Source organism: Corvus cornix, chromosome 1 (genome assembly GCF_000738735.6).
Source record: "Corvus cornix cornix isolate S_Up_H32 chromosome 1, ASM73873v5, whole genome shotgun sequence".
NCBI lineage: Eukaryota > Metazoa > Chordata > Aves > Passeriformes > Corvidae > Corvus > Corvus cornix.
The window spans coordinates 13,417,852-13,444,139 of record NC_046332.1 but is presented as its reverse complement, the minus strand read 5'-3'; the positions used below and the strand labels follow the sequence as shown (position 1 = coordinate 13,444,139).

The following is a 26,288-nucleotide window of genomic DNA, read 5'->3' as shown; positions in this document are numbered from 1 at the left end:
AGACTTTAGTAGCATTTCTAATACAACTAAAGAGTTATCAGGTTACAGCTACAGCCTCTTTTTTCATGTATTTACTCAGACACCATAGTAAAGGGTATTTTTTTAGCATTGCTTCCTTCTATGGGAAGCCCCAGAAAAATGCAGGCAGAGACACCCCAGGCCTCCTGTGCCTTGAGAGGGAAAGGCTGCACTGTGGCATTCATAGCATCAGCACTGTACCCAGGTTTTCAATAGACTTGGGGAAACAAGTTTCTTTGTCCTGGTTTCCTCCACTCAAACTGACAGCAGATTTACTGAACATGTCTCTTGGAGGAGTTTCTAAGAACCTCTGCAGATTAATTAAGATTGATGTGAGTATTGAGAACATACACTTATGTGTGGTTTCAGTACTACTATTGCATAAAAGGATAAATTATTTTAATTGCTTCATTTAGGAGAATTCAAAATCATGCTGTGCACATACCACAGAGACATGAGAAATTTTTGCATCTTTATAGTGGATGACAGCTCTAAGCAGAGTACTGTAGCCAGCAGATCTGAAAAAGAGTCAAACTATCTTGGGATTGTATTTAAATTGAGAAAGTATTTCAGGTTTGACTGCACTTTCTTTAAGATATGTAAATTTAAACACAAAAGTTTTGAGAAGTAATACTTGGAAACATTTTAAATATATAATTATTTTATAGCATTAGCTACAAAAAGAGCAGTTTAATATTAGAAGTGCTGCTAGTGTATGGTGCATGTTTTTACTTGAAAATGTTAGACTGCTACAACTGCAACTTCCACCAGAGTCCTGCTTGGTAGGGTATAGCTTTTCCCAGTATTAAAACATCTGCCTTTGGGGATACAACTTCCGTCAGGCAGATTAAATCACAACGGATCAAGCTCAGGCTGCATATTTATACAGACATTGCACATACTTGCTCCATTAGTGCAGTAGCATGGCAGCCACCTAATATGAACCAAACTTAAAATTCAGGAATTCTAATTTTATTGACTTTGATGTTTGTGGTGGGGGGGGTGGTTTGTGTGTTTTGTTTTTATTTTTGGTTTTGGTTTGTTTTTTTTTTTTTAATATTCACTATTGGATAAAACACTGTAAAAAAATAGATACAATGCTAAAAAATCTCTTCAGATACAAAATACATCATGAAGATAGTACAAGAAAAAAAGAGCATTTATCAGCAATAAAGAAAATACAGATAGAATTGCTTTAAGTCAGTTTTCTTTATTACAAAAAATGAAGACAGAAGTAGCATGAACAAAAATGAACTTTGAACAACAGATGAAAGACACACATAGTTACATACATTTCTTGACATTGTGTTTGGAAAGGTGCTGAGGGACATCACAGTTACACCATGCACACATTCTTCAGGGAAAAAGCAGAGATGACAACAAGTACTGCATGCATGAAAAAAATCAGAGGAGCAAAATGGTAGCGAATTATGAACAAGATAAAAATAAGCAATGTTTCACAAATTAAAATTAACTACTTTAAATCCAGATTTTTTTTCTTGCCTTTCACACTGTTTTTGAAAACAGAAACTTACAGATGTTGCAGTGTATCCAATATTTTTCACAGAATTAGTTTTTAGTACATTGCATGTATTTTCATTTGTAATTCTGTTGGAAACATACATTGAGAAAGATTTACTTTGCTTCTATTACACTTATGTATTAATGCATTTAATACATGCATTAAAATTAAAATTTTATGTAAATAAAATATGCACTGGAAATTGTCTCTACAAAAATGTTAAACGTAAAATAAATATACAGAACCATTAATAAGAATATTATACAACATAATGGCACTATGGTGACAAGAACTACCACCGTTTCTTGGGACTTCAGAACCTATAGTAAATGAACAAAAATGGATTTTCCTATCTCAGTTTCTTGCTCTAGTTGTAAAATATCTAAACTTAGCATAGCACTCAAGTGTACAGCTTACGTGCAGCTACTGTTTCTAAGCAGGAAAAGTTGATTGATCTTTACACTTGATATTTGATGCCATCAGCTTTATATTAAGATGTCATTGACATTAAAGGGAAAAGGTGACTTTCCATCACTTTTACATTATGTCTGATAAATATGTAGCGATGGAAAACTGAACATTCCTTATATGCCTGAAGAAAATGTATGGATGAAGTAAATGTGATAAGCATAAATGAACCCTAAATGTAGCAAAGATTTCAGTGATGCTATTATAGACCTCAGAAGCTACATTTCTCTCTATAATATTCAACTTGCTTTCTAAAAGTAATATTTTCTTTCTCCTTTGCTCCTAAAATTCCTGAAAAAATTAACAATCAGAAATCATCAGTATACTGGACAATAGGTAGAGAACTGGCAACTACTAGCACAATCACAAATTGTATATGAACCTCCATTATGTCTTAAAAAAACCCCACCCTGTTTTTTCAGGCTTAATTAGTTTAACTTCACGTTTGCATACACATTTGAGTGGTGCCTATGCAGGTTTCCATGATGGAAAGAGAGTACATGGTAATACCCTGAAAACTGACTGAGTATTGGTCATAAGGTTACGTGTGCAATTAAATCACCACATCTGTTTATCTTTTAAATAACTATTGTTCACATGCATATCATATTTTTTGCATCAGTGCTTGGCCTTATACTTTCACAAGAAAATTAAATGGAATGTATTTTTGTTATTTGGTAATAGTATGTTTTGTACACTTCATAAAACCACTCAGAAGTTATATTTTATTCACAATGTATACAATATACATGTCTATTTCTGGGCAGTATTTTTCCTATTTAGAGAGACAGCAATTTATATTCTAATAACCCTACAGCAGTAAATAAAAGATTGCATTTGAAGATGCATTATGTAAATACTTTGATTTGTGAACAATTTGTAAATGTTAGGAACTTCTCAAAACTCTGGAAAGAAGAAAAACAACATATAAAATCTGATTAGGAAAGAAGCCAGCCTTAGACTCTAAAGGTTGTAAATCAGAACATTTTAAAAATACTGTTCCTTAGAGATATACTGCTGCATCACAGAATAATCATTACCCTTTTTAAGTTTCTGTGCCACCAATTTGGATTTAAGGCATAAGTTCAGCACAGAATATTTTAGGACTTCATTCTTACAGACAGTTTAATATTAGCATTTCAAAATATGTGACAATGTTAAAAAAATGGTAATATTTTACACTGTCAGTCATAAGACCTAAAATCCCTTTTACAATTACAACATTTAAAGGAACAAATTTACTTATCTAACATTTAAATACTAATGTCAGCAGTATATTGAATTCAATTTGTGAAGACATATTTATCATTTTAATAGAGTTTAAATTACAATTTTAAGCTGTTCAGTCTATACCTATGAATTATAATTTAATTTGAAAATGTCTTTGTTCATTTTTTCCTCATTATTGTCTGTAAGAAGCTAAGATTTCAAAATCTTCTGTATATTCCCACAGATTGTCCAAAATACTGTAAAATAATCTCACACATTGTTTTTAAAGATACAATTAGAGAACACTCATAAAGAGAACTACAAACAAAGCTGTGTTAGTTGTTCGTCTGAGGAGATATATGACAACCCAAGGACATTAATCTCTTCCACTTTTTCTTTCTCATTACAGAGGTTTTGGGTCACTGCCCAGAACTGCCTGGCTCTGCAGTCACATAATCCCTATAATATTGGCTTAACTCGTCCTCTTTGGAATTTGATGGGAAGAGGAGGGCCAAAAGAAAAGGATCACATTCAAAGTACTTGATAACCTCAAAATACAAAGCACAGAATAATTTAAATTGGAGCAGACCTAAAGTTTCTCTCAGTTAACAGAGGAAATTTATGTAGTTTCCAGCTGAAGCTACTATCAGTTGGAAGAAAAGATAAGTGATCCAAATTTGTCTCTTTATCCCACTGGCACTGTGACACAGGATAAAAGCCAACTTGCCATTTATAATGTATATTTAGCTTCTAAAATTTCTCAAGGCTTTTCATTATCTCCTTCACTGTATGTTTGGAGAGTTCACAGTTGATCGGTCTCTGCGCCCTAATTCCTATCTTGTCTTCTTATATACTTATCTGCAGTGTTAGAATGACTTGATAAGATAATAAATTCTTAGCTCATAAAGAGCTCTTTAAATGTCTAACCAGAGCAGAAAAATTATATGGGAATTTTCATTTTTCTGCTTTAATGCATACCTGCAGTAGTGTCCTGTCTTGCTTTACTAAAAAAAGTAAGAAGAGTGACGAGTATATGGAAGGTGAAAATATGTTAGACAACATTTAGCAGAATACCATTAAGGTTTAAAATTTTAGAAAATTAGGAAAATGCTACAAAATAAGGAAATACTGGGTTCAGACCATCTGTACAACCTTTTAAGACCCTGTTCTATTTTTCAGTTTATGAGACAAGTTACTCAAGACTCTTTAATCGAAGGGCAGGTGCTCATTAGGTTTGATTGGATCTACAATTTGGTTTTCTTTACTGTTCAGAACAGCAACTGTGTGTCACAAGATAAGATTCTGTTCCCTCATGTGCATGCAGTGCCTGTCTTACAATGGAACCAGAATGCAAAAGGGATGTGACTGCAAAGAGGAGCCCCTAGAAAGAATTTGCTACTGCCCTGGACCAAAAGGGAACCCCAGTGTTTGTGCACAACTGAGCTCCTGCAGACTGAGAAAGATCTCCCAGCGGCAGTTTGTAGTGTGCTTGTGCTGTGGGTTTCTTTCCCCCTTAGCATCTACTACAGCATCTACTTACTAAATATTAGCCAGACATCAGTTCTCTGATGGTAAGAAGAGATATCCTTGCAGTTCTTTCTGTTTTGTTACCACAGAAAGCAGTAGTGACAATAGTGACAACAACAAACATTTTCACTACCTGGATTTTCAAAATGGTCAGAGAAAAAAAATAAAATCTCTTGCAAAAGTTCCTGCCCAAGGTGATCCTTTCACTAAAAATACATTTAGCATTAGCAACAGCACTTGTCTGAGTTATACTCAATTGAAAATATGTTCTCAGATCTGAAAGGTTTTGGTTACTTACATGTAGCTGGTAATTCCAAACCCGCTGTAACATAGTTAAAATTAAATTTTCATTGAAAATATTATCCAGCCTTCATTAGTTACTGCCTCTTGGTTCAATAAGCACTCAATAATTTAAAAAATAAATAGTTTATATTGGAAGAATAACACCTATACAACTAAATTACAAAGTCAATACATATATTCACATTGTGCATGGGAAAATGGGCTTTCACCTGACTGACCTTAAATAGGAATCCAAAGTTTCAACTCCTACGAAATGAGAAGAGAAAATGTCTTTCTTTACCACACTATGCCAGGCACTTGTCAATGTAATTAATTTCAAAGTAATGTCATGGCATTAAGATAAAGTGACAGAACATAGTGGCAAGGGCCATGGAGGGAAGAGTGTCTCGACTTTACACAGTGAGAGATTTTCTGCAGATCACAATGAAACCAATGTTTTTTATATAGTAATCTTTTTCATTCCAGATACTTCATTACGCTAAATATGTGAATTATTTAAAAAAGTATTTCTGACCATAAATTAGTCTGTAGACTTGCACACATGCATTCTGAAGACAGCTTACTTGTGACATAGTCCAGTTTTCTAAAATGACTGTTATCTGGTTTAGATGAGGACAGGTTTTATTAATGATGTTCTAAAGTAAAGACTTCCAAAAATATTTTGAAACTGGGAAAAATCATCATAATCAATATTTCTTAGAAATAAGCAAGTGCTTTAACAGAGTGAAGATATACAGATACTTAAATTTGACCAATTAAATTCCAAGTTGTAAGACGATTTTTTTAAATGCCAAAAGGTATAAACTATAAGGAGGAAAAAAAATCAACATGTACAGTTAATTTATCAAGTTTGTTATATTTAGTAACAATTTGAAGGGAATTGTCTTAAAATAAATATTTAATTCTACCTTAGCTTTAAAGTGCATTGCTTTCTTGGGTTATTTGGTATGCAACAGAGAAATGAACCATAATCTTAGAAAACTACATGCATTTTAAAATCAAATATATGCAATAAAATATCTACATGAACTCTTACTAAATAATTTTTTTTTCTGAGGTTTTGTACATTGTGCTGCAGAGCTCATAAGCCATGCTTTCAATGTGTAAAATAGGAAAAAATGCTTTTTCCATTTTTACTACAGGTCAAAATTGAACCCCTGGAGCTTCCAAGTCCAACAGATGCCAGGAAATGAAATGTGGCACCTTTGCAGTTACAAGAAGTGACTTTGGTGGGCAGGGACCTATTTTATGTCCTGAGGCATGGCAGTGGAGAGACACAGAAAAAGTATTCGAAATGAAACACTACCAACTAAAACAATTAATAAATAATTAGCTAGGGAAGACATGCTTGTTAAAATCCATTAGAAAGTACAAAACATGTCTATATCACAGAAGCATAGAATGGCCTGGGTTGGAAGAGGCGTAAAAGATCATCCAACCCTCTGCTGTGGAGAGGGACACCTTCCACTAGACCAAGTTTCTCAGAGCTCCATCCAGCCTGGACTTGAACATTTTTTATTAAGCATAAAGTTTTAAGTACCTTGTGTCAGGAATCAGTGCAAGGAGAACCCTTTGGAAAGGATTAATACACAATGAAAATACTTTCCTGAAAGATGAATTGATACTTCCCAGGTATACCTGGAAAGTCATGTGACTGACAATGGTAAGGTCTCTGCATGAATTTCTTATAATCGAAATCTAGTTGAGAAAATAGAATCAAATCACATCGATCAAATTCAGTAAGTCAGATTCTCCATGTTCTGCCAGACTGGATTGTCAAGCATCATCTGTTGAATTTGTCTCACCAGGTTTCCAAAAAGCCAGATGAAGAATTTTGCACACACAGACTGAAGTAATTATGCTATTTAGAATCTTGACTAGGAATGGAAACTTTGGAAGAGCTATAGAAAAGTACAAATTTTTTACAGTCTGTATTTATTTTGCTGCAAATAAAAAGTTAAGAGAGATAGGAAGAATACATTCTGCTTGCCTTATCAACAGTATAAAAACATGCACCAGAAACTTAGGACTACAGTGAGAGAGAAAACAGCAGCACTCAGCTGCAGGGATTGGCCTCCATTTTCACGTCTAGTAGCTTCACAGCATCTATCTGTGTGGGTAAGAATTGTTATAGAAAATCAAGAGTGTGAAAAAGACGTAAATTTTAGAAAAAAAAAGTGGAAAAGTTGAGAAAACATGAAAAAGAAAGTATCGAAAGGAAAAAAAAGTGACAGTGGGAAAGAAAAAAGAGAAAAAAAAGAAATTTACATTGTGCCAAAGACAGTCACTTGAAAGACATTACTCCAGCAGATACATCAAATTGTGATTAAAGCATAGATGGAATGGTAACCATTGAAGTACCCTGGCCAAATCTATATGATATGGTACTCAAACTGTGGGAAGGGTGTACCTCCATAGCAGCAATGTGGTCTTCCACAGCAGTCAAAGTGGCAAACCGTTTGGGCTAATTTTAAAACAATTTCTTTAAGTGCTTAACCTGAAGCATGTTTCTTGCTTCCGCTTGAGACAATTCAGACAAGCCCATTCTAAATACAATTTTTTTTGTGACTTTTTGTTGGAGGTACTTGGACTCACAAAACTGCCGTGCAACACCTATCAGAAATAGTGACTGTTGACTAAAGCAAGGAGAAACAGCAGCCCATAGGCTGAAAGGAGAAACTAGAACTGTGTCAATAATTACACAAAAAGAAGGTTCCAATCATACACAAGAAGAGACGAGCTTGTTTATCTGTTTCTCTTTGCTAATGGCTTCATCTTGTTCCTGAATTATTGTAGGAGTTCACAATGGGCTGTGAAAACTGGCTTCAATAATATGGACACAGGTCCAATCAAAATATGAATGACCCATGCAATTAGCACATGCAGCTGGGTAATTAGATATTGACTTTAATACTGGTGTGGGAACAAAGTAGCTTCTTAGACATTCATGTCCTCACAGTATGTCTGGTTACAATTACAAAGTTTGAATATATTTTTTCCACAAATATTTATATTGAAGGTTCACTTTTTGGCAAATAATACAGTCAAGTTTATGCATTATGTAGTGTATTGACTAGATTTTTTTTTTCCAGCTACAGTGACACAATAATTATATTTATAGTGACTAATATCAGTGTTTAATACTTTGAAAGAGACTTCAAAATAAATTAAAATGTAGAAAACCTTGTGCAGTATAAGCAATAACCTTGTTTAAATCTTTACTTTAAAACTGATTTAAGAAATTCTAATGGAAGCAGATGAAAACTATAAAGCTAAATACAGTCTTGTATGCATAATATTTAACCAATGCATTATCTTCTTATCACACAAATGACCCTGTTCTTGCCCAAATACACTTGTGATAACTATCACACGTAGATAACTATCAAGTAGAAAAGGCAGCAATATAAATAAGCTAATAACAATTATGGACATTATTCCATTCTCGCCCATATTTCTACTGTGGTGTTTTCAATGATACATATTGTGTTCAAGCTGTTCAAAATTCACAGCCAGTTCTTTTTCTTAGGAACTAATAATTTGGTCCATATACTCATAGAAAGAAACCCACAAACCCTGAGCACATTAAACTTCCACATTTACTTTAATAATTCAGCTTTTAAATATTTTTAGAGAATATATCTAAGCATTTCATCTTTTAATTGGCATTCAGGGTTGTTTTAATTATAAAGCATCACAATGCTAGCAGTTACCTACAACAAATAATAAGGATTAGAGTACTATACTTGTAAAGTGTGGCCTTGCACTTCAAAATTCAACATCTATAGGGATTTGCTTTTTTCCTCACAGCATTCAAAAATATAAGCAAACTAAAATTCATATGATAAAAAAAAATTAATTCCTTTTGAAGCAGAAATTCTGAGAATAGAGAATAATTCCTTGGCTGCTGCTTTTCTGCTACTCAGTGGTAGTTACTGTCTGTGATAGCTGTACCGTAAGAATTAGATTTTATAAAAAATAGTGTACTTTTTTCCTATTAACATCTTTGATGGTACAGATAGAGCAAGCCTTTTTGCCTCTCTCTCTGGTTCATATCAAATAAGTTCTATCAATTTTAGTGAGAGATTTCTATCCCTTTTCATGTAATAACTTTGGTCTTGGCAGGGAATGGAGCAAAACGCTGGTTTTAGCCTAGAGCAAGAACACGCCCTATCTCTTTCAACGATGATCATCTCCGGGATTTGATGAGAAATGGCTCTTATTCAGCAAATTCTAGTATAGGTTTACAAAACAAAACCAAATAGGTTTTGTGGGGGCTGTTTTCTTTCTGAAGTTTTAGATATTAATCTGATTGGTGTGATTCCTACCAACTTCTGTTCTCAAAGCAGGAGATCTCAAAGATACATTTCATCTCTCTATTCTCTTCAGAAAATAACGTAACAAAATTATTCTTCCATCACAGCAATACCAGTTGAAGAATTTACACTTTTAGCTCAGGATTATGATCTGAACAAAAAGTCAGACAAAGCCTTCATTTTCAAGTTCTGATTTTGGAATTACAATATCCTTCAGCCTATTAGAAAATGAGTCAGGTAACTTCACAAGGATAATGCTGCAGCTCTTCCTTGCCTTGGGAATATGATCAGAGCTCCAAGGAGACTGGCATCCCACAGGCTTTCCTTTTTGACTCCTGCATTTTGTTCTTCATTTTAGATTTAGCTAAAACCTTAACTAGTCAGATCTGTAGAGACAGACTGAGAAATCCTGTAATGCACGAAGTCATACTGATGCCTTTTCCTGGTCTTAAAATCAAGAGTCATACACAGTGAGAAGGGGAAAAGGGATTTTACCTTGGTATTTATTTTAAGGATCCTTAGGTGCACACGTCCAGGTCATATGCATTGAGATGCACCCCACCCCAGTGTGTGTGTGTGTGTGTCTGTGTTCCCCCCAACCTCGGGTATAACATTATAGGTGTTGCTAATTAGCATATCTATCAAAGATTCCCCAATGAGAGGCTCAAGTGAGCCCCCCTCCCCAAGGAACCTTCCCCTGGATGGTTCTATCTTGGTTTACAGAATGTGTTCTGGAGAGGACCTTGGGGTCTGGGGCACACTGATCTCTAACTACGAAGTGTCTAAAATGTTTAGTCTCTCAGCTTGACAAACAAGTCCAAGAATGTAGGCAAAAAGCACTAGGAATACAAAAGTTGTAAAAAGGTATAACAGGGGTATAAAAGAAAAGGCAAAAATCTTCATGGCATCAATACAAAAGAGATACTAATTATTGACTTAAAATTTCAGATCTGTGGAATGGAAATTTTACCTGTGAAAATCTTTCAAACTTCTTCTGTGTTTTTCTTTTGTGGTTTAAATTTACTGCTGCTCTCCAGGTTGGTGTAAGGATCAAGGGTCACAAAGTTTCAACTACTCTTTTCCAAATCATTCCAGGATTTAGAAGTGTGTGAGGGTTTAATATAATATTTTGCCTACTATGCTACAGATAATTTTACTTCTATTGTCAGATAACACTTTATAAAAAATTACAGGAATGTTTTAATTTTGAAGCCTCCATTCTCTGACAAATTTAGTGAAATTGTTAACTATACTAAAAAGTTATTAGAAGCCACAAACTGATGGATGTTTGTGTATGCACACACATACACAGAGACACACACACACAGAGAAAGAGTGTAATCACAAACCACAGACTTAAAATCAGGACAAGCCTGAAAAATTCTGCATTTTTTTTCATGGACATTTAAACAGGCAATTTGTAAGCCACAAGTAATGACATTTGGTTCTGGCTCAAGTACCTACTGGCAGCCTTTCTAGCTTTTTCTGTGGAAAGAGAATATAGAAGACTGAAAGTCCCCGTAATTCTCCTAATTTAACTTTTAATGAAACCCAAATATATATACACATACCTGAAGCAATGATAAGATCTACTTTTATTTTTCATTCACATCCAGACCACTGCAGATCCTGTTGTATTTTTGTAAAAAACTACTGATAAAAATCATGTTTGACAAGGTGATTATCATCTTTTCTACTGGTGGTGATGAGAGAAAATACTATGTATTATTGTGCCTCTTTTGCCTTCCACTATATGATTTAAAGTGTGGTGATACACACACTTGGAAAAAAAAGATAAATGAGATGTTCAAGGGATTAAAACATTTCCAGGCATGGAAATAAAAAATTATTCTTACAGTTCATGCAGTATTGGAAACAAAAAAACCCCCTCAAACAACCAATATCACAAAGTGAGAAAAATGGATCTAAGAGGTTCTTGTTATCCCCAAATGTTTTTTCCATTTTCCCACTATTGCACCGAGTTATTAACTTCTAGTGAAGAAGAAAAAAAACTGTGATAATGAAGTTGTAACCATTTTTAATATATCTACTGCCCTTTCAAAGTAACAACACTGCTGGATAAAAGCCTTTGGAAGATGGCACCTGCATAAATCTGCTGCTAATTTCTGAAAATATATTTAACACTTTCAGAAAGTATCTTTTTTAGCACCTTCATCCATCTTCTTTTAAGATTTAGTATAAACCTGTACGTGTGTTTTTAGGTTGCAACAGTAATGGTTCAGAATGACAACAGACTTGGACACCTTTTGTAGCAGCTGTGGGGTACAAAGACAGGATCCCTGTCTTCTCCCTGTAGAGAAAGAGTGAAAGGGCCCATACACATGGGTTGTAGAGTCAGCTCTGGGAGCTAATGGACTTTGGCTGTTTGGGGTTTTTATGGTTGCAGAGGTTAGTCCATGCTCTCCTAACATGGATAAAGAGCTAAAGCATACAGTTCCTTTGAGAATCCCACAGGACTAGAAGCTTAAAAGTACAGAGAAGCCAGAAGAAAATTTTCTAAAATATTACAAATCAGCACTAAAAGTGTGATAAATACTTAACTCAGAGGCAAACACACTGAGGTTAGTATTGTACCTGCCTGCAAGTATTTCCAACTGACATCCCTAGTGAGATTTTGGAACACATAAACTACTACATTTAAGACTGTGTCACTTTTTCTCCAAGCATGATTCTAAAATACATGTTCATATGCCTAAGTGAAATGTGAAATACAAATATAGAATTGTGACCACAAAAAATAACTCCAAAAAGTAGGAAAGAAAATGGTGTGTGTTTATATATGTAGAGATATAATATTCACTAATATACATATATATATGTATATGCATACATGAATAAATTTATACATACAGTTATTTAAAGCAAAATGTTTTAAGAAGGTTTGCTGGGTATTTCTCAAAGTCAGTGCAAGTTTCCATTGATAAACCCTTCAGAAAACCAGGAAACTTTCATTAAAAGGATTACAAATTCTGAGGAACTAATCACAAATGTGGGTGACTCAGTGAATGGACACTGTGTTACAGGCCTAGGAGCAGACAATATGAAATAAAGTAGGTCTACAGTTGAAGGCTGCTGAGGCCAACCATGTGAAAATTTAAAGGAATGTCTGTCTCATTTATGCACTTCCCTGATGCCAGAGAGCAATTTGCAGTCTCAAGCTCTTTCCCAGACCTAAGTCTATTACTGGAAGATCATCATATTGTATTATCATGGAATATGACTTGCAGCCAGGAGCTGGTACTTGCATGCTTTCCTAGGAAGCAGAAGCTGTGGATTCAGTGCCCACAGGAGTTGTGTATCACACAAGTAGAGTTTTGGCTTCCAATTCCTGTCTCCAGGGATTACTACTTCTGCCTGATATCCAGTGGCTTTTGAAAGCACAAGCAAGCTCCTTCTGCAGCATTTAGAAGCAAAGTTTTATTTCTTGTGACAACTCTTATTTCCCTGCTAAGCACCCACTGAAGGACAACCAACATATCCTTGCCTCCATCTCCCTTCAGTTCTCTGATTTATTGCACTAGCTTGCACACATGTCACCAGGATATTATATTATATGTAGCTAACCAACAAGATACTTAGGGAATTCCAAAATTCTCTTTGGAAAAGTAATATTTATGAGATTGCATTCATAGGGTCTACAGATTTATTTCTGTTTAAATTTAGAGCCAGAGATAAACACTCAGTTCAGCTGAAGTGCCAGAGATTTAGGCAAACACAGATGAAAACTTTCAGGAGTCTTAGAGGCTTTTCTAATAATTACAATAATAATATGAAAGGAAACCTCAGTTACTGTAGCTACTAAGTGAGCACAGGACAAATCATGCAGGTTTCATTCAAAAGTCTATCTAGTTTCATTCTTGTTGCCTATGGTCTTTTTCAAAGTCATCTGTAGATGCCTAGCTGTTAATACCAAAGCCTCAAACAAATAGTGCATCATCAGAGTTAACTGACAGCAGAAATAATATTTCTGCTCAAACTTAAGCCTTTTATGCACAAAATCTATCAAGTTTTAATAGATTATATTCATATTTTTGCAGCATTATGTATATTTGTATATAATATTATATTGTGATAATAATATTATGCCATTTCAAAACAAGATAATCATGCTGACTCATGAATATGACTTTAGTGTCCCACTGATTCTAAGTGTCTTTTGACATACTTTTAAAAATTGCCTACAGAATGTCCTTATGATGGGAATTTCACACTCTTTTTCAGGCTTTGAAAGAACAGTTGTCAAGGAAACTAATTAGTTCCACAATCATAATTGCAGTAATGATTCATACAAAGAAGACTTGAAGCTAAATAGTGTAACAGACTTCTTACAACTGCTTAGAGGTTACGGGAGAGCACTGAAAGCAAAAAGCCCCTAAGTAACCATAAAACTGTTTTTAGAGAGAAAATGTTCTATCTTTCTTCTGAAATTAAATTAACTAGGCTACTTTTTACTTGAATGTCTAGACACCACCTATGTTATAGTTTACAGAGGAAAATTAAGTTTCTCTCTTACAGCAGGAGCGGCAATAAGATGGAAGAGTTTATATAATTATGACAGGCTAAAGTTAGATTGCATTGCAAAAGAAGTAAGATTGTTGTTTCAAATATACAAAATTGAAAAATGGCTTATCCCTTCCCTAAGTGAGATTTTACTTATTTTTCTACCAGAAAAATATTTTCATTTCCTTGGGACAATAAGTTTCCCTACATTTCTTTTTCTCTTTTCTTTTCAGTCATGGGAAATTTTATTTCTGAATGATGGCAATCACAAGGCCCTGCCTGTTTAAAAACAAAGGACACAGAACCTATTGAGACCCTGAATTTCAATCAAGATGCAAATCAACTTTACTTCAATTCAAGTGCATAAAACAAATATTTGTACTAGAACTAGATCTGAGTCTGTGAATGAATTACAAATGTGTTTGCTATAAATAAAAAGTAACGATACTCAATATTAAAAATACTGCTATGGAATATTGAAAAATGTTGCAGAGATCTTGAGATAACTTTCCTGAAAATATATTTGAAGAAAACTCACATTAGACAAGAAAAAAAATAGCCAGTTATTTCAAAATTTTTTGGCGGCACACTAGTCCATGACTCATTCCAGCTCATTGGCACTGTACCAATGCTAGATCGATGCTAGTCAGGTGTTCATATTGAAATACAGGTACTGATATGGTTTACATTTTAATATATTTGCCATTATATTTGTTTGGCAAGTTTTTTGCTGATCCTAATACTCTAACAGTTTGAAAAATGGGAATCAGAAAATACTATGTTAGAGGATTTAGAACCGGATTTTTCAAATGGTAATGATGACACTGATCTAATTTGGAAATTAAAGATAGCAGCTCATAATTTCAATTAAAAGTTTGAAATCTCTTCCTCATACCATTTGCTTTATAAAAATTAAAATTACCCATAATACTTCAGAAATTACCTTATTTTAGGTTTATTGTTAACTAAGGAATATAACATTTTTGCATCAAAATAAAGCCTTATCTTAGGAAACATTAAAACTCATACACTCACTCAACTAAAATGAAGCTTTTCTTACATGGAATTTCAAACCTTCCTATTTACACACTTAAAAATACGAACAAAGTTTCTATACGTTTCAAATTTTGTAAATCAACCTTACAGAAGACTGTTTGGTCACCATGTTAGAATGAATCATTCAGACAGTGTCTAAACAAGACTATTTGAAGACTTAACCTCATCAGACACTAAAATAAATGCCTTTATTACATGTGTAGCTCAAAGCACATGTAGAGATGGGACTGAAATTAAGAATTCTAGCAAATAATTGGCTGAACCAGACAACAGGCAGTACAAGGCAACTTAAAAAGCAGGTGTATCTTAAATACTGTATTTCTTGTTAAGTGCCATCAACAGGGTTGAAGAACCAATGTTTCTTCTATACTTAAAAATTACTTTATTACTAAGAGAAAAGGGTCCCATTACAAGGAGACAGGGTCCCGTTTAAGTTTCCTGAATCAAATTTTTTGCTGATAATAAAGTCTGATGTCTCATGGTTTTTTCAGTTCAAGACTTCAGCTACCTTATGCTCAACTACACACAGTGTACTATGAGTTGGAAATAATTCATGGGGAGAAAACATGATGAAAATAACTTACCTGTAATAATGTTGGGCTTTGGTGGCATGCTGAATTCATACAATGTTGGTTCAGAATAACCCAGTCTGTTGGCAGCTGTGATTTGTACTTCATAACCCATGGTCCACTGAAGATGCTCTAAGATGATGTGGTCTCTACTACCCTGTACTTTTTTCTCTAGCCACTGGTCTTCCTTATCTTTCTGTAAAGATGAAAATATTTGTTTCAATTCTCCCAAACTCTTGTACTATATGTTAAAGTCTGTATCTACATGATGCACAAAAATATGGAGTTTCCTTTACAGAGGTTATGAACATTGAAATAATCTAATTTTGGAGTTCTGAGTACTCAGGTTTTTTACAGTTTTGACCACTCCTTATCATGTTTTCACAATGTGGATTTAGAGAATTTTGTGGTCAATCCTTTTAAACTTTTTGGCTTCAATTTATTCTTTGCTCGAATACTGATTTTTATCTTATAGAACAGCATTATATTTAATATTTATATTTACATTTTATTATATTTATATCATAAAACACTAAGCATAAATTATGTAAGAAATTTATTTTATACAGACATTTCAATTACATTTTGATCAATGTTCATTCAAAGAAATTTGCCATTAAACCGAGTCTTAAATTGTTCATGAGTCCAGCTGTGCTTATATCATACATCAGTTATTTAATGAAAATATACACTAATTGTAGCAATATAGGAACATTTTGAAAACCTGGTTGTATGCAAGAATATAAACATCATTGAGAAAGTATGAAGTACTATGCCTATACCTGTGAGTGGATATATGCAAATCTTTAAGACAGCGTTCTAGACAAAAAAGGATTCTCATAATTTCTCATAGTTCAGGTAATTAAGACATCTATATAAAAGGAACAAATGAGAACTTAGGTTGCAAACACAATTCTGGCATTTCATAAATCTGGAGTTCTTACCTTTGCAATTGCTCCTTTGAGTGCAAAATGCATTTAATTATTTTTTATGTAAGTAGAAATGACACAATTACTAATAGGTAGAAGGATAAAACAATATATACCGTCACACAATAAAGTCATCTTGATCAAAGGACAACCAATAACAGCCAGTAAGAACCCATGCAGTCCTATTCTTACGAGACACTGAGGTACAATAACATGGTAAAAAATATGTCTTGAGAGACAAATCCTGGCCATCAAACCCATACAGCAACACAGACCCAATCAGTGGGTATAAACCATACAGGAGAATTTAAAGCCAAACAAATTTACACTACTTGGAAGTACAGCTGCAAACTACTCAGCAGCTTGTATTTAGGCTCTTTACTGAAGCATCTTGTGCTTTGCTGATACAGGTCTCAGAGAAAATAGCGTCTAATTTAGAGAGTTCAGGGACCAATCATGCTCCTTATGACTTACTTCTTTTTTGTCCCCAGTCTTCAGAAAATAGAAGACAGACTAACCTCCCTGATGTACACTGCTGCAGTAATTTATTTGTTATTAGCTCTGAGGATTGACAATTTTTCTGTACTGACTTCACCTTTTCATAAACTTTCCCGCTTTTTCTGCATTAGCATTGGTATTGTCACATGATAGTTCTGAGAATGATTAAAATCCAACAAAACTTGTTTTCAGGAGCATTTGCATCCAGGTGAAAGCTCCTACTTGGTGCAGTGGTAGACTAATGAAAAACATCAGAATAGTAGATCCATTACAAATCATGAAAAAAACTAAATGCACTGGAGTAAAAACAGTTTGTTCATCATACAGTGAAAATGGAATTTCCTGTAAAGGATATTTTCCCATATTGTGATGGATACTTTCTATTGCAATCACTGTCAGAGACTGAAATATTATAGTTTATGACTTAAACATTTTCTTAAAGGACTTTTAAAACTATTACAAAAGCAGCAAAGAAGACTACTGCACCCTGAATGGGGCCCAGAGTGAGGCCTTACACTGCTCACTGATGAAGATAAGATAAAGTAACAACTCAGGGATGGAGACATTCACTGAGCACAAGCTTAACACCTCCAAGGTGGAGACCACAGCCCCAGGGATATCAGCTGCCAGGCTAAAACAGACCCTTGCACCACAGGGTGAGGGGAGGAGAGGCTCTAGGTATCTGGGAAAAGCCTCCGGTCAGAGGTGCAGTGACTGCCCATCCTCCAACTGTGCAGAGCAGCCCAGCTGAGGGGTCCTCACCAGGGGAGGGAAGCTTATCCACAGCAGAAGGGGGTGACATGGCCCATCACAGGGGCCCCCCTCAAAGGGGTCTCCAGACCCTGCACCAGAGATGATGCAGCAGACCCTCAGTGTTGCAAGGAACAGTGTCAAGCTGGCCCCTGCAAGAGAGGCACATGGGCATTCCCACCTGGCCCGCAGCTTATATTAATCCACGAGATTCTGTACTCTGTGATGTGTGGCGGCGTGGCCACACCACCAGCAGACCAGATGGAGGCAAGCAACGAGACGTCGTTGGGACCCTCAGATGGGTGATTTGCTTCCACCTAACCCCTGTCACCTCTCCCTGTTCCCCCACCCCCCCACACACTTCTTTTTTCCATTTCTTTCTCTCTTTCTTTTCCCTTCTCTTTGCCTCCTTTACTGTTAAATAAAATACATCCATTTTTTGGCATCAACATCTAACCTTGTTTGGTTTTAATCTTGTTTCTGGGAATATTTTGAACCTTCTAACTTCCTTCCAGTTTATGCACAGAGACTTAGCTTGCTTTGCTTTTCTGAGTTTAAACCGGATCGTAACAATCACCTGACTTCGCCCTGAGTGAATCCACTTACATTGTCACTATACTACACTCCTTTTACAAATTATCTTTTTGCATAGCACTGCTGAAATAGAAGGAGCTAATACTGATTGCAACATGCATATGAAAATACTCCTTAGTGACATTAGGAATAGCAGTGGTACGTAGCACCGTATTTTAATTGCTGTTTAAATTGGTGAGGTATGGGAGGAGTTAGAAAAAATACAGATAGATTCCAAAGAATATCAACATGAGAGGGATCAGAAGTTCCCTACATGATCTCAGTATTGTGCGCAGACACCATGTGAATATACTGGGGAATTCCAAAGGGCTTCAGAAATACAGAACGACAAAAAATATACTGAATTGGAAACTAAAGATTCAGACTAATACAGTTCCTGCAGGTGAAAAAGAAAGTATTGCAAACAGATATATGACTATATTTTTAAAACAAACTGCAAAAATCTATGTGATGAATAGAATGAGCTTAGGACTTGGAAGGAAAACTGTACATTTCTGTATGAGGCTGAACTTCTGCAGACAGAACAAGTGAAAAGGTGGATGTTCCATAATTTGGTCAGATGAAAAATAATGAATGAGCTGGAATGTAACAGGATACCTGCATACTCTATGCCAGAGATACCATAATTTAGTTGAAACTGAAGCCAACTGTGTGAATTGAGCTAAATGAAATGAAGTCCAAGCATGAGTGCAAAGACAGAAAGCATTTTATGAAGAGTGACAAACACAAGTTAGGAGGAAGAGGAATAAAGTATCTGGAAAGCAAGGTGTGTTCTAAAGACAAACAGACGAAATCTTCCAGAGTACTGTCTGCTTACGGCTTCTTAAAGAAAGAAAAAAAAAAAGAAAAAAAAAAAGAAAAAAAAAAGAACTTCAATGTCCTTCATTGTAGCTGTTATTTCAGCTATATTCCATTTTCAAGTACTTTCTCCTACGCAGAGCTCAGTAATGTGTCCACATTTGGTTTACTGTAAGTGTAGAAATGGAAAAAGAGGGATGAGAAGACAAATCATGGGTCTGCCAGGTAAATCTTCCCACAAATCTCCCTGTTTAATATAAGATCCTTTAAATGGTAGCTTAAGGAGCAGAAGAGAGAACCATAAGAGATCACTTTGTACCTTATTAGGTTGTTCTGTCATTAATACTTAAAATTTATAGAAAGCTCTCCATATACAGAGTGTTCTACAACAAAAGGAATGAAGCTTCTAAATTACAAATGGTAGTTTAATTTGGGGGTGAGTTAATAGTAATACCGTCAGTAATCATTAGTATCAAGCAACAAATGCCCACTTACAGAAACTGTGATGGGATCTGCAACCTCAGAGATTAAACTGTTCCTTTATTTACATCTTCTTTTGTTTTATACTATGCAGAAATACTCCTTTACAATTTTGGGGATTTTACTGCCCACTTCCATTACTCTTAAGCCTTATATTAACACCAAAAATATCAACCACAAAATCCTCACATCATTATATCTTATATGTGTATATATTGGCTTTATATAGTTTTGGCTTCATATTTTTTCATAATATAAGCATCAGCTAAATTTATTTAAGAAGAACCTAAGAGCTAGGTTTATAAAACAGCTGTAACCTAACTACCTAAATACCCTGACCAAAAAAATCCAAAACCACCCCCTCCACCCAAACAAACAAAACCACAGAAACAACTAAAAACTAAAAAGAGCAGTGTAAAACTCCAGTCTACCTTGACTTGGCTGCTTCTCAAAATTGAGGGCACACCTGACAACAGTGGAAGTAAAACCCATCCACTGTTTAGGCATCAGTTTACTAGTCTAGAAAATAACATGTTTCACTTTAATGGTTGGTCATCCTACATTGTATCCAAAATCACATTCTCTGGGATCTCATAAAAAGTGAGAAAAAGTGATTAACCCCTGTTGAGCTTTTGATGGGATACCCTCCCTTTTTTGGACGAGGGTGAAAGAGCAGAAGAGGCTGCTGTCCTGCTAAGTTCTTTATTTCATAGTCTCACAGTTTTCTGAAGGCAGAGTTCAAAGGGGTTACATATTAAGGCCAAGCAGTAACAGCAGCAGCAGCAGCAGCAGCAGGCAAACAGCAAGTAGAAACAGCTTCTTCTTCTCTAAACTTATAGAAGTGTGGATTGTATTTGTTAATTGACCAATAAGATTAACACATGATTCTAGTTTTTCTTTTCTTAACCTATCCTGGTCTAACAGTCGTAAGACTTACACAAGTGTTACATAGGTATTACACAGATTCGCATATATAGCTTCTATCAGCTCGTATTGTTTATGTGAACACTCTATCTGAAAAATGTGAACAGTATAGTTCTATCTATGTTTTGTCTAAAGTAAAGAAATTCTGTGAAAAGGTAACACTGCAGCAGTAAAAACTGTGTTTAAGATTTCTTTGCTGAAGCTTTTCAATGTTTAAAGCACTTAGCATACATTTCTACTAAAAGTTAAAAATCTGTATTTCTATTTCACTTTGGTGTGACTTCATGTACCTCAGCTTACCCAAAGGTTTTAATTCAACTCCTGTGCTTTGGCTTTCCTCTGGGCCTGGGTCCAGAGGTGATCTCACTCCAACAAACCCGCTTCAACTCTTCCCTTATTCTCTATCCTCTCTAAATTGTTGAGCTTAAAGCTCAGCTCAAACAGACTTATTATGGTGGTCCCTGTGATAAAAAAATGGACAGGAGATACCACACTGCCTTGAAAGCTGGCAGGAAAAAATATCAAGAAATCCTCACAGAAGAAAATCTGATAGTTTAAAGCAGTGATTTCACAAGAATTAATTACACTAGGTTGCAGATTTCTAGGTCTGGTTAATATGGGTAATAAAGTTCGGGGCAAATACTGAACCAAGCACACAACAGCTGATAATGTACATGGTTTTAAAAAGCACAGAAAGTCCGAGGATCTGGCAGGTAGACTGAAACCTATATGTGCAAAAGCATTTACCTGTTTCTCGGTAGATATTTGAGAGTGGGAGCAAATGAGAAATTATCTCCTTAAAAATATTCTATATTTATAAAGTTTGTTGTAGAACCCACCATAAAGCAACAAAATTAACATGTCCTCCATCAACACAGATGATGGAAGAGCGAATGTGCTTCAGAGCAAAACACATAAACTATCAAACTCTTGTCTGCCAAAATTCAGAGCAATAACAGTAACCCTGTCACAGGTCAAAAACAGGTGAGCAACTATCAGGTCTGTAAAAACCAGCCACTTTAGTCAATTTTTCTTGCTTCTACCAAAAGGTTTATAGTCATAAAAGAGTGTTATTTTTATTATTCTGTTTTAATTCCAAATATTTACTAAAATTTTTCCTGCCAGGGAAAAACAAAAACAACCCTCCATTCCTCCACCACTCTCTTTTTTTTTCTAGCTTACTGTTGGTATTCTGTGACCTGGAAGTATAGAAATGCTAAGACACCTGTTCAGAACTTTCTTTTTAATCACTATGAAGTAAGTTTAAGCAGTGTCAAACCTTTCCAAAGGCTGCTTTGTAGCCTGCCTTTCTATTTTCTGCTTCTGCCTGGTCAGCTGCCTGCCCTGAGCTGCTGTGACAGCCTCTTCCCTGTATCCTAAATGTTCCTTCCTCCTGGTCCTCTCTATCTCCTCAACTCTCCCCTCCCAGTTTTAATTTATTACTCTGGTACTTGGCAAATACCCCATCAGATAACAGCCATTTGCAAATTCAGTACACATTTCCATAATTTACATGGATAAAAGCTTCACATCTGTTGTGAAACACCAGCACGTCATCATGTGTGCCCCAACCAACTCTGGAAGCACCAAAAGCAGGAAGAACAAAAGGGGGGCTTGAGTTGGCCCCCACCAAAAAAAATATACTTCCTATGAGAACTGTGGTCAGGTGGTCATCTCTGGCATCAGACAGGATGCTTCCCTAGAAAATTCCCATCACTGCTCTTTTCAGCTGGTTACTGGGGAACAATTTTCCCTTGTTTTACTCTCTCCCTTCCTATTCTTTCCTAAGGTAACTCTGAAGCCAACGTATGTCATCAGCCTCAGACTCCATCAACAAAGCTTTGTCAGGCTGTCTCGACTTTCTTAGTGCAACAGCATGAAAAAAAATTGAGGCTGCTACTCATAAAAATTGCACAGTACCTAATTCTCTGGAATACAAAAGAAAATGTCAAGCTGCTTATTATCTGATTGTAGCCAGTAATTCCTGCCCTTAATATGAAGAAACTGATGATAGGAAAGGAATATTCAACAGAATGAAATACATTATTTCCAGAAAAAATAACTTACCAATTGCCCTCAATCAGGCTGCAACATTGCTTTAATATCTTAAAGGCTGTCTTTCCCCCAGTTTTAAAAAATAAATCTGTATAAAACTTAAACATGGGCAAGTTGACTTTTTGAAAAAAAAGCCACTGATGTATTGGTTGTTGTCAAATATGCTCTTCAAAAATGCAAGCAAATACATTGGTCCAGGTGCTAATAATGAGGCTGGCAAGACTTACAGGAAAGCTAATTAACATGACCAATGGGGAAGATAGAAGATAAGCAGTCAACAAATAATTATGAACTTTAAATAGCATTCATTCTTTCTGACTAAAACACCATAAAATTATTCTGCTTCTTTAGTTGTAGGAAGGCCTTTAATTCAGTCAAATTGCTTTTTCAGTTGAAAGATTATGGAGTTAAGGATTCAAGGTCCAAGTAAAAGCTATCTTCTTCAGCAACCTTTTAAGTTTCCAGTTACTGCTTAAACTGCACATTTACCTTCCAACACCACATGTGAAAAGTCATCTTTTATGCTATAATATTGTACCTTAGTCAAAACCATAGTTCAAAATCAGATTTCCAAAAATTTTTGGGATAGAACCAAAAGAATTTAGCTTATTTTAATCATAAAAACAGATAAAATTCCATATGCTGCATGAATGTATTATTTCTGAGCAGCTTATTTTGTACTCAGTGGTAAATACTTAGAGGCGTTGTAACCTAACTAGGAAGTTCAATCCTGCAAAACTGCATTTTTAACTTGTCTTGTGTATTTTACTACCCTTGTCTTCTTTGCAATTTTTTTTTTTTTACATCAACTGTATTCACTAGACAGAAAGTCATTTAAGAAGGTCAGTTAAGATTTAGGGACCAGTGATAGCAGAATAACTTCTGGTCATTCCCTCAGACTACTCTTAAGAGTGCTACCAAATATTTCTCAATTAATTTGGAGCTACTAATCCTCTTTGGTTATATCTAGCACAGGAGAATAATTTTACATACCAGGTTTAGCACACGGATAATCCCTGGACTATAGTCAAAAAGTTACATTATAGCAAACATCAGGAAATGTGACAAAAAACTATTACAAGGAACTGTCTTTTCCTCTTTGGTAACATTCCAACAGGTTCTACAGTTAATTTCTCAAAAATTGCTGCTTTCTGTGAATAAATACTGTCCTCACTACCTTCCATTTAACATGCCTAGATATCCAATGTTACATTCCCGATTTTCGACACTCCTAATGGACATGAAATTCTTCTCTGGTAAGATGTCTCTTTTACTGGGTCTAGTCAGATAAAAGTTCTACAATTTTCCTGAAAGAACAGGAGGAAATTTTCTAAAAAAATGCACACTTTGGAATTAAACTCATCACTTTTGCCAGCTCTGCAGCTACTTCTTCAACCCAATGATTCCTAAACACAGTACATCAGGAAATGTATTTTAGCTATTACTAATAATAATAAATAAAAAAACCCCACACAACTTTTCTTTTTTCAATAAATTATACATTGTAGAAAAGCCTGTTTTCTAAATTTGCCAGATTTGATGAGAGAACACCAAAACAGAGCTGTCTAGATGACAGAATGACAAAAAACTCTGCCTGATGGCTGTCTAACAACAGATATATACTTTGAAACTCATGAAATTCCCAACAATGTGCTGATTACTTGGCTTTTGTAAGATGAGACTTGGAATTCAGGCAGATAGATGATATGAAACATGATCAGCTAATTAATGTCATTTACAATTAATATGGAACACAGCACTACAGCTTTCTATCAATACCGGTGCATTTACAATAGATTACAAATTTGCTGTTTAAACAACCTTTAAGTGTGTAACTTTAATGTTTGCTAATTTACTGTGTTTTTAAAAGCTGAACATGAATGTCCCACTTTTACTATGCAACAGACAAAAGAATATAGGTGTCTTGATAGGAGGAATTTTCAGTTATACCTTTAGGAATAGCAGAGTGCTTTTTTTTTTTTCAATTTTTATTTTATAATCTGGCATCTACAACCTAGTCACAAAAGTAAACATACTATATATTTTTTAAAAAATTATTTTCTGGAACACAAACCACTTTGGTAAATTTCATATAATAGCAACAATTTTCTCTGCATTAAAATCAGGTATTAACAAGCATAATTCACTTATTTTGGTTAACTGAAATACTTACACTTCTGTATTTGACAATATATTCCAGTATGGGGGCCCCTCCATCATCTTGTTTAGTTATGCTAAGTTTAAAACTCTTGCCACTCTCTGGTTGTCCATGGATTGAAGGGGGGCTTGGCTCCCCTAGACAAGGAAAAAAACAGTACATAATAATAATTCAGCAGTGAGATAAATCTTAAATTACAGCTGGGAAATTGTGCATAATCATTTTAATCAAAATCTTAAAATCAATATGATTCATCCAGGCACTACAAAACAGCCTTAATAAGAGTGTTAAATATTGTGCTTGAAATTGTTCTAATATAGATTCCTCATACAAGGAAACAAAATTATATGAAGTATGAAAGAAATATTCATTTCTTTGAGACCTTCTGACTTCTGACAGTTTAAAATGTAATTTCCTTCCAAAATCATTTAGTCATCAATTCAGCAAGGCTGGTAAGCTGCTACTTACACTGAAGTTTAAAAGACACTCTCTTACAGGTAAGCATCCATAACTTTAGCATAACTTTAATCCCATGTGAGATTTCTAAATTGCGAAAGAGTTTTTAAAGTAAATTTACTCTCCAATAAATGTGCCACATCAAATTAAATAAAAATTGTCTAAGAATAACTTCGTCTTAGAGAAGTCAATATCGAGAGTAAATGTAGGGAATATTATTTCCAAAACTAAAACCAAATGTCTTAGCTGTAATGAGAAGACAAAGGTAGTCTTAATCATTCAACTAAAATATTAATAGCCACTTTAAGACCCTTTAGTAGTCAAAAATTCACAGATTATCTTTTCTATGTGAAATGCCTATTATATTTTTTTAAAGGAGATCCTAAATTAACATATACTGAAGTGCCTTATCTTCAAAATATCTGTAAATGTGCATTCACCCAGAGAGATACAGTTCCTTTAGAAATAATTGTATTATTTGTGTTTATCACTTATAAAATAAGGATAAACTTACTTAGATCTTAACATAAAATTTATTTAACTTTCTATCAGATAACATATATGTATATATAATGTCTGTCAGTTTCTGATATTCTTCTATCAGGTATATGGATAGGAGTAATAAGAAATTCTTTTTATCTGTCCTGGAATGTATTTAGAATGTCTACATGCTTCAATGAAAAAGAAATGTGAAAGCTGCCAAGTTACTGTTTTGGGACAGAAGAAATGTATAATGTAATACAATATAACATAACATCATATCATATCATATCATATCACAGAAATATTTTGTATTCTTTGTAGTTACATTACTTTTATTGTTCATTCCCTTAGGGCCAGTATTAGCTACACTGAGTAATGCCCTACTCAGGAAACAGTTCAGTTGCAACAGATTTATGACAGACTGGTCTGGCAGTAGCTGCTGATGTATTTCAGTATGTCTGTTTGATTACTATACACTGCCATCTGGTAGGTTCTTTGATTTTATTCTCTCTTTGTATTTAATTTATTTATTATTGTTTCTATTTAAAGATAATTTGAAAAAAATATTTTTCATTTTCCCTTAATATTTAAATGCGAATCTCTGGCCTTGAGTTACTATAAATACAGAATTGTTTTCACAGAATTTCTCATTTG

At 34.8% G+C, this 26,288-nt stretch overlaps 1 protein-coding gene across 2 annotated transcripts in view; it reads right to left on the bottom strand.

The window, feature by feature from the left end:
- NCAM2 (neural cell adhesion molecule 2) overlaps nt 1–26,288 on the bottom strand; it is a 283,919-nt gene that overhangs the window by 22,533 nt on the left and 235,098 nt on the right. The window contains exons 14-16 of one of the 2 annotated variants that reach the window (XM_039556494.1): nt 24,711–24,832; nt 15,525–15,705; nt 1,209–7,157 (exon numbers count right to left, since the gene is read on the bottom strand). In XM_039556494.1, the coding sequence (XP_039412428.1) occupies nt 7,042–7,157; nt 15,525–15,705; nt 24,711–24,832 (419 nt within the window). In that variant the 3' untranslated portion in view covers nt 1,209–7,041. Of the gene's footprint in view, nt 1–1,208; nt 7,158–15,524; nt 15,706–24,710; nt 24,833–26,288 lie in introns of those variants that run through there. The other variant, XM_039556490.1, reaches the window with a different exon arrangement.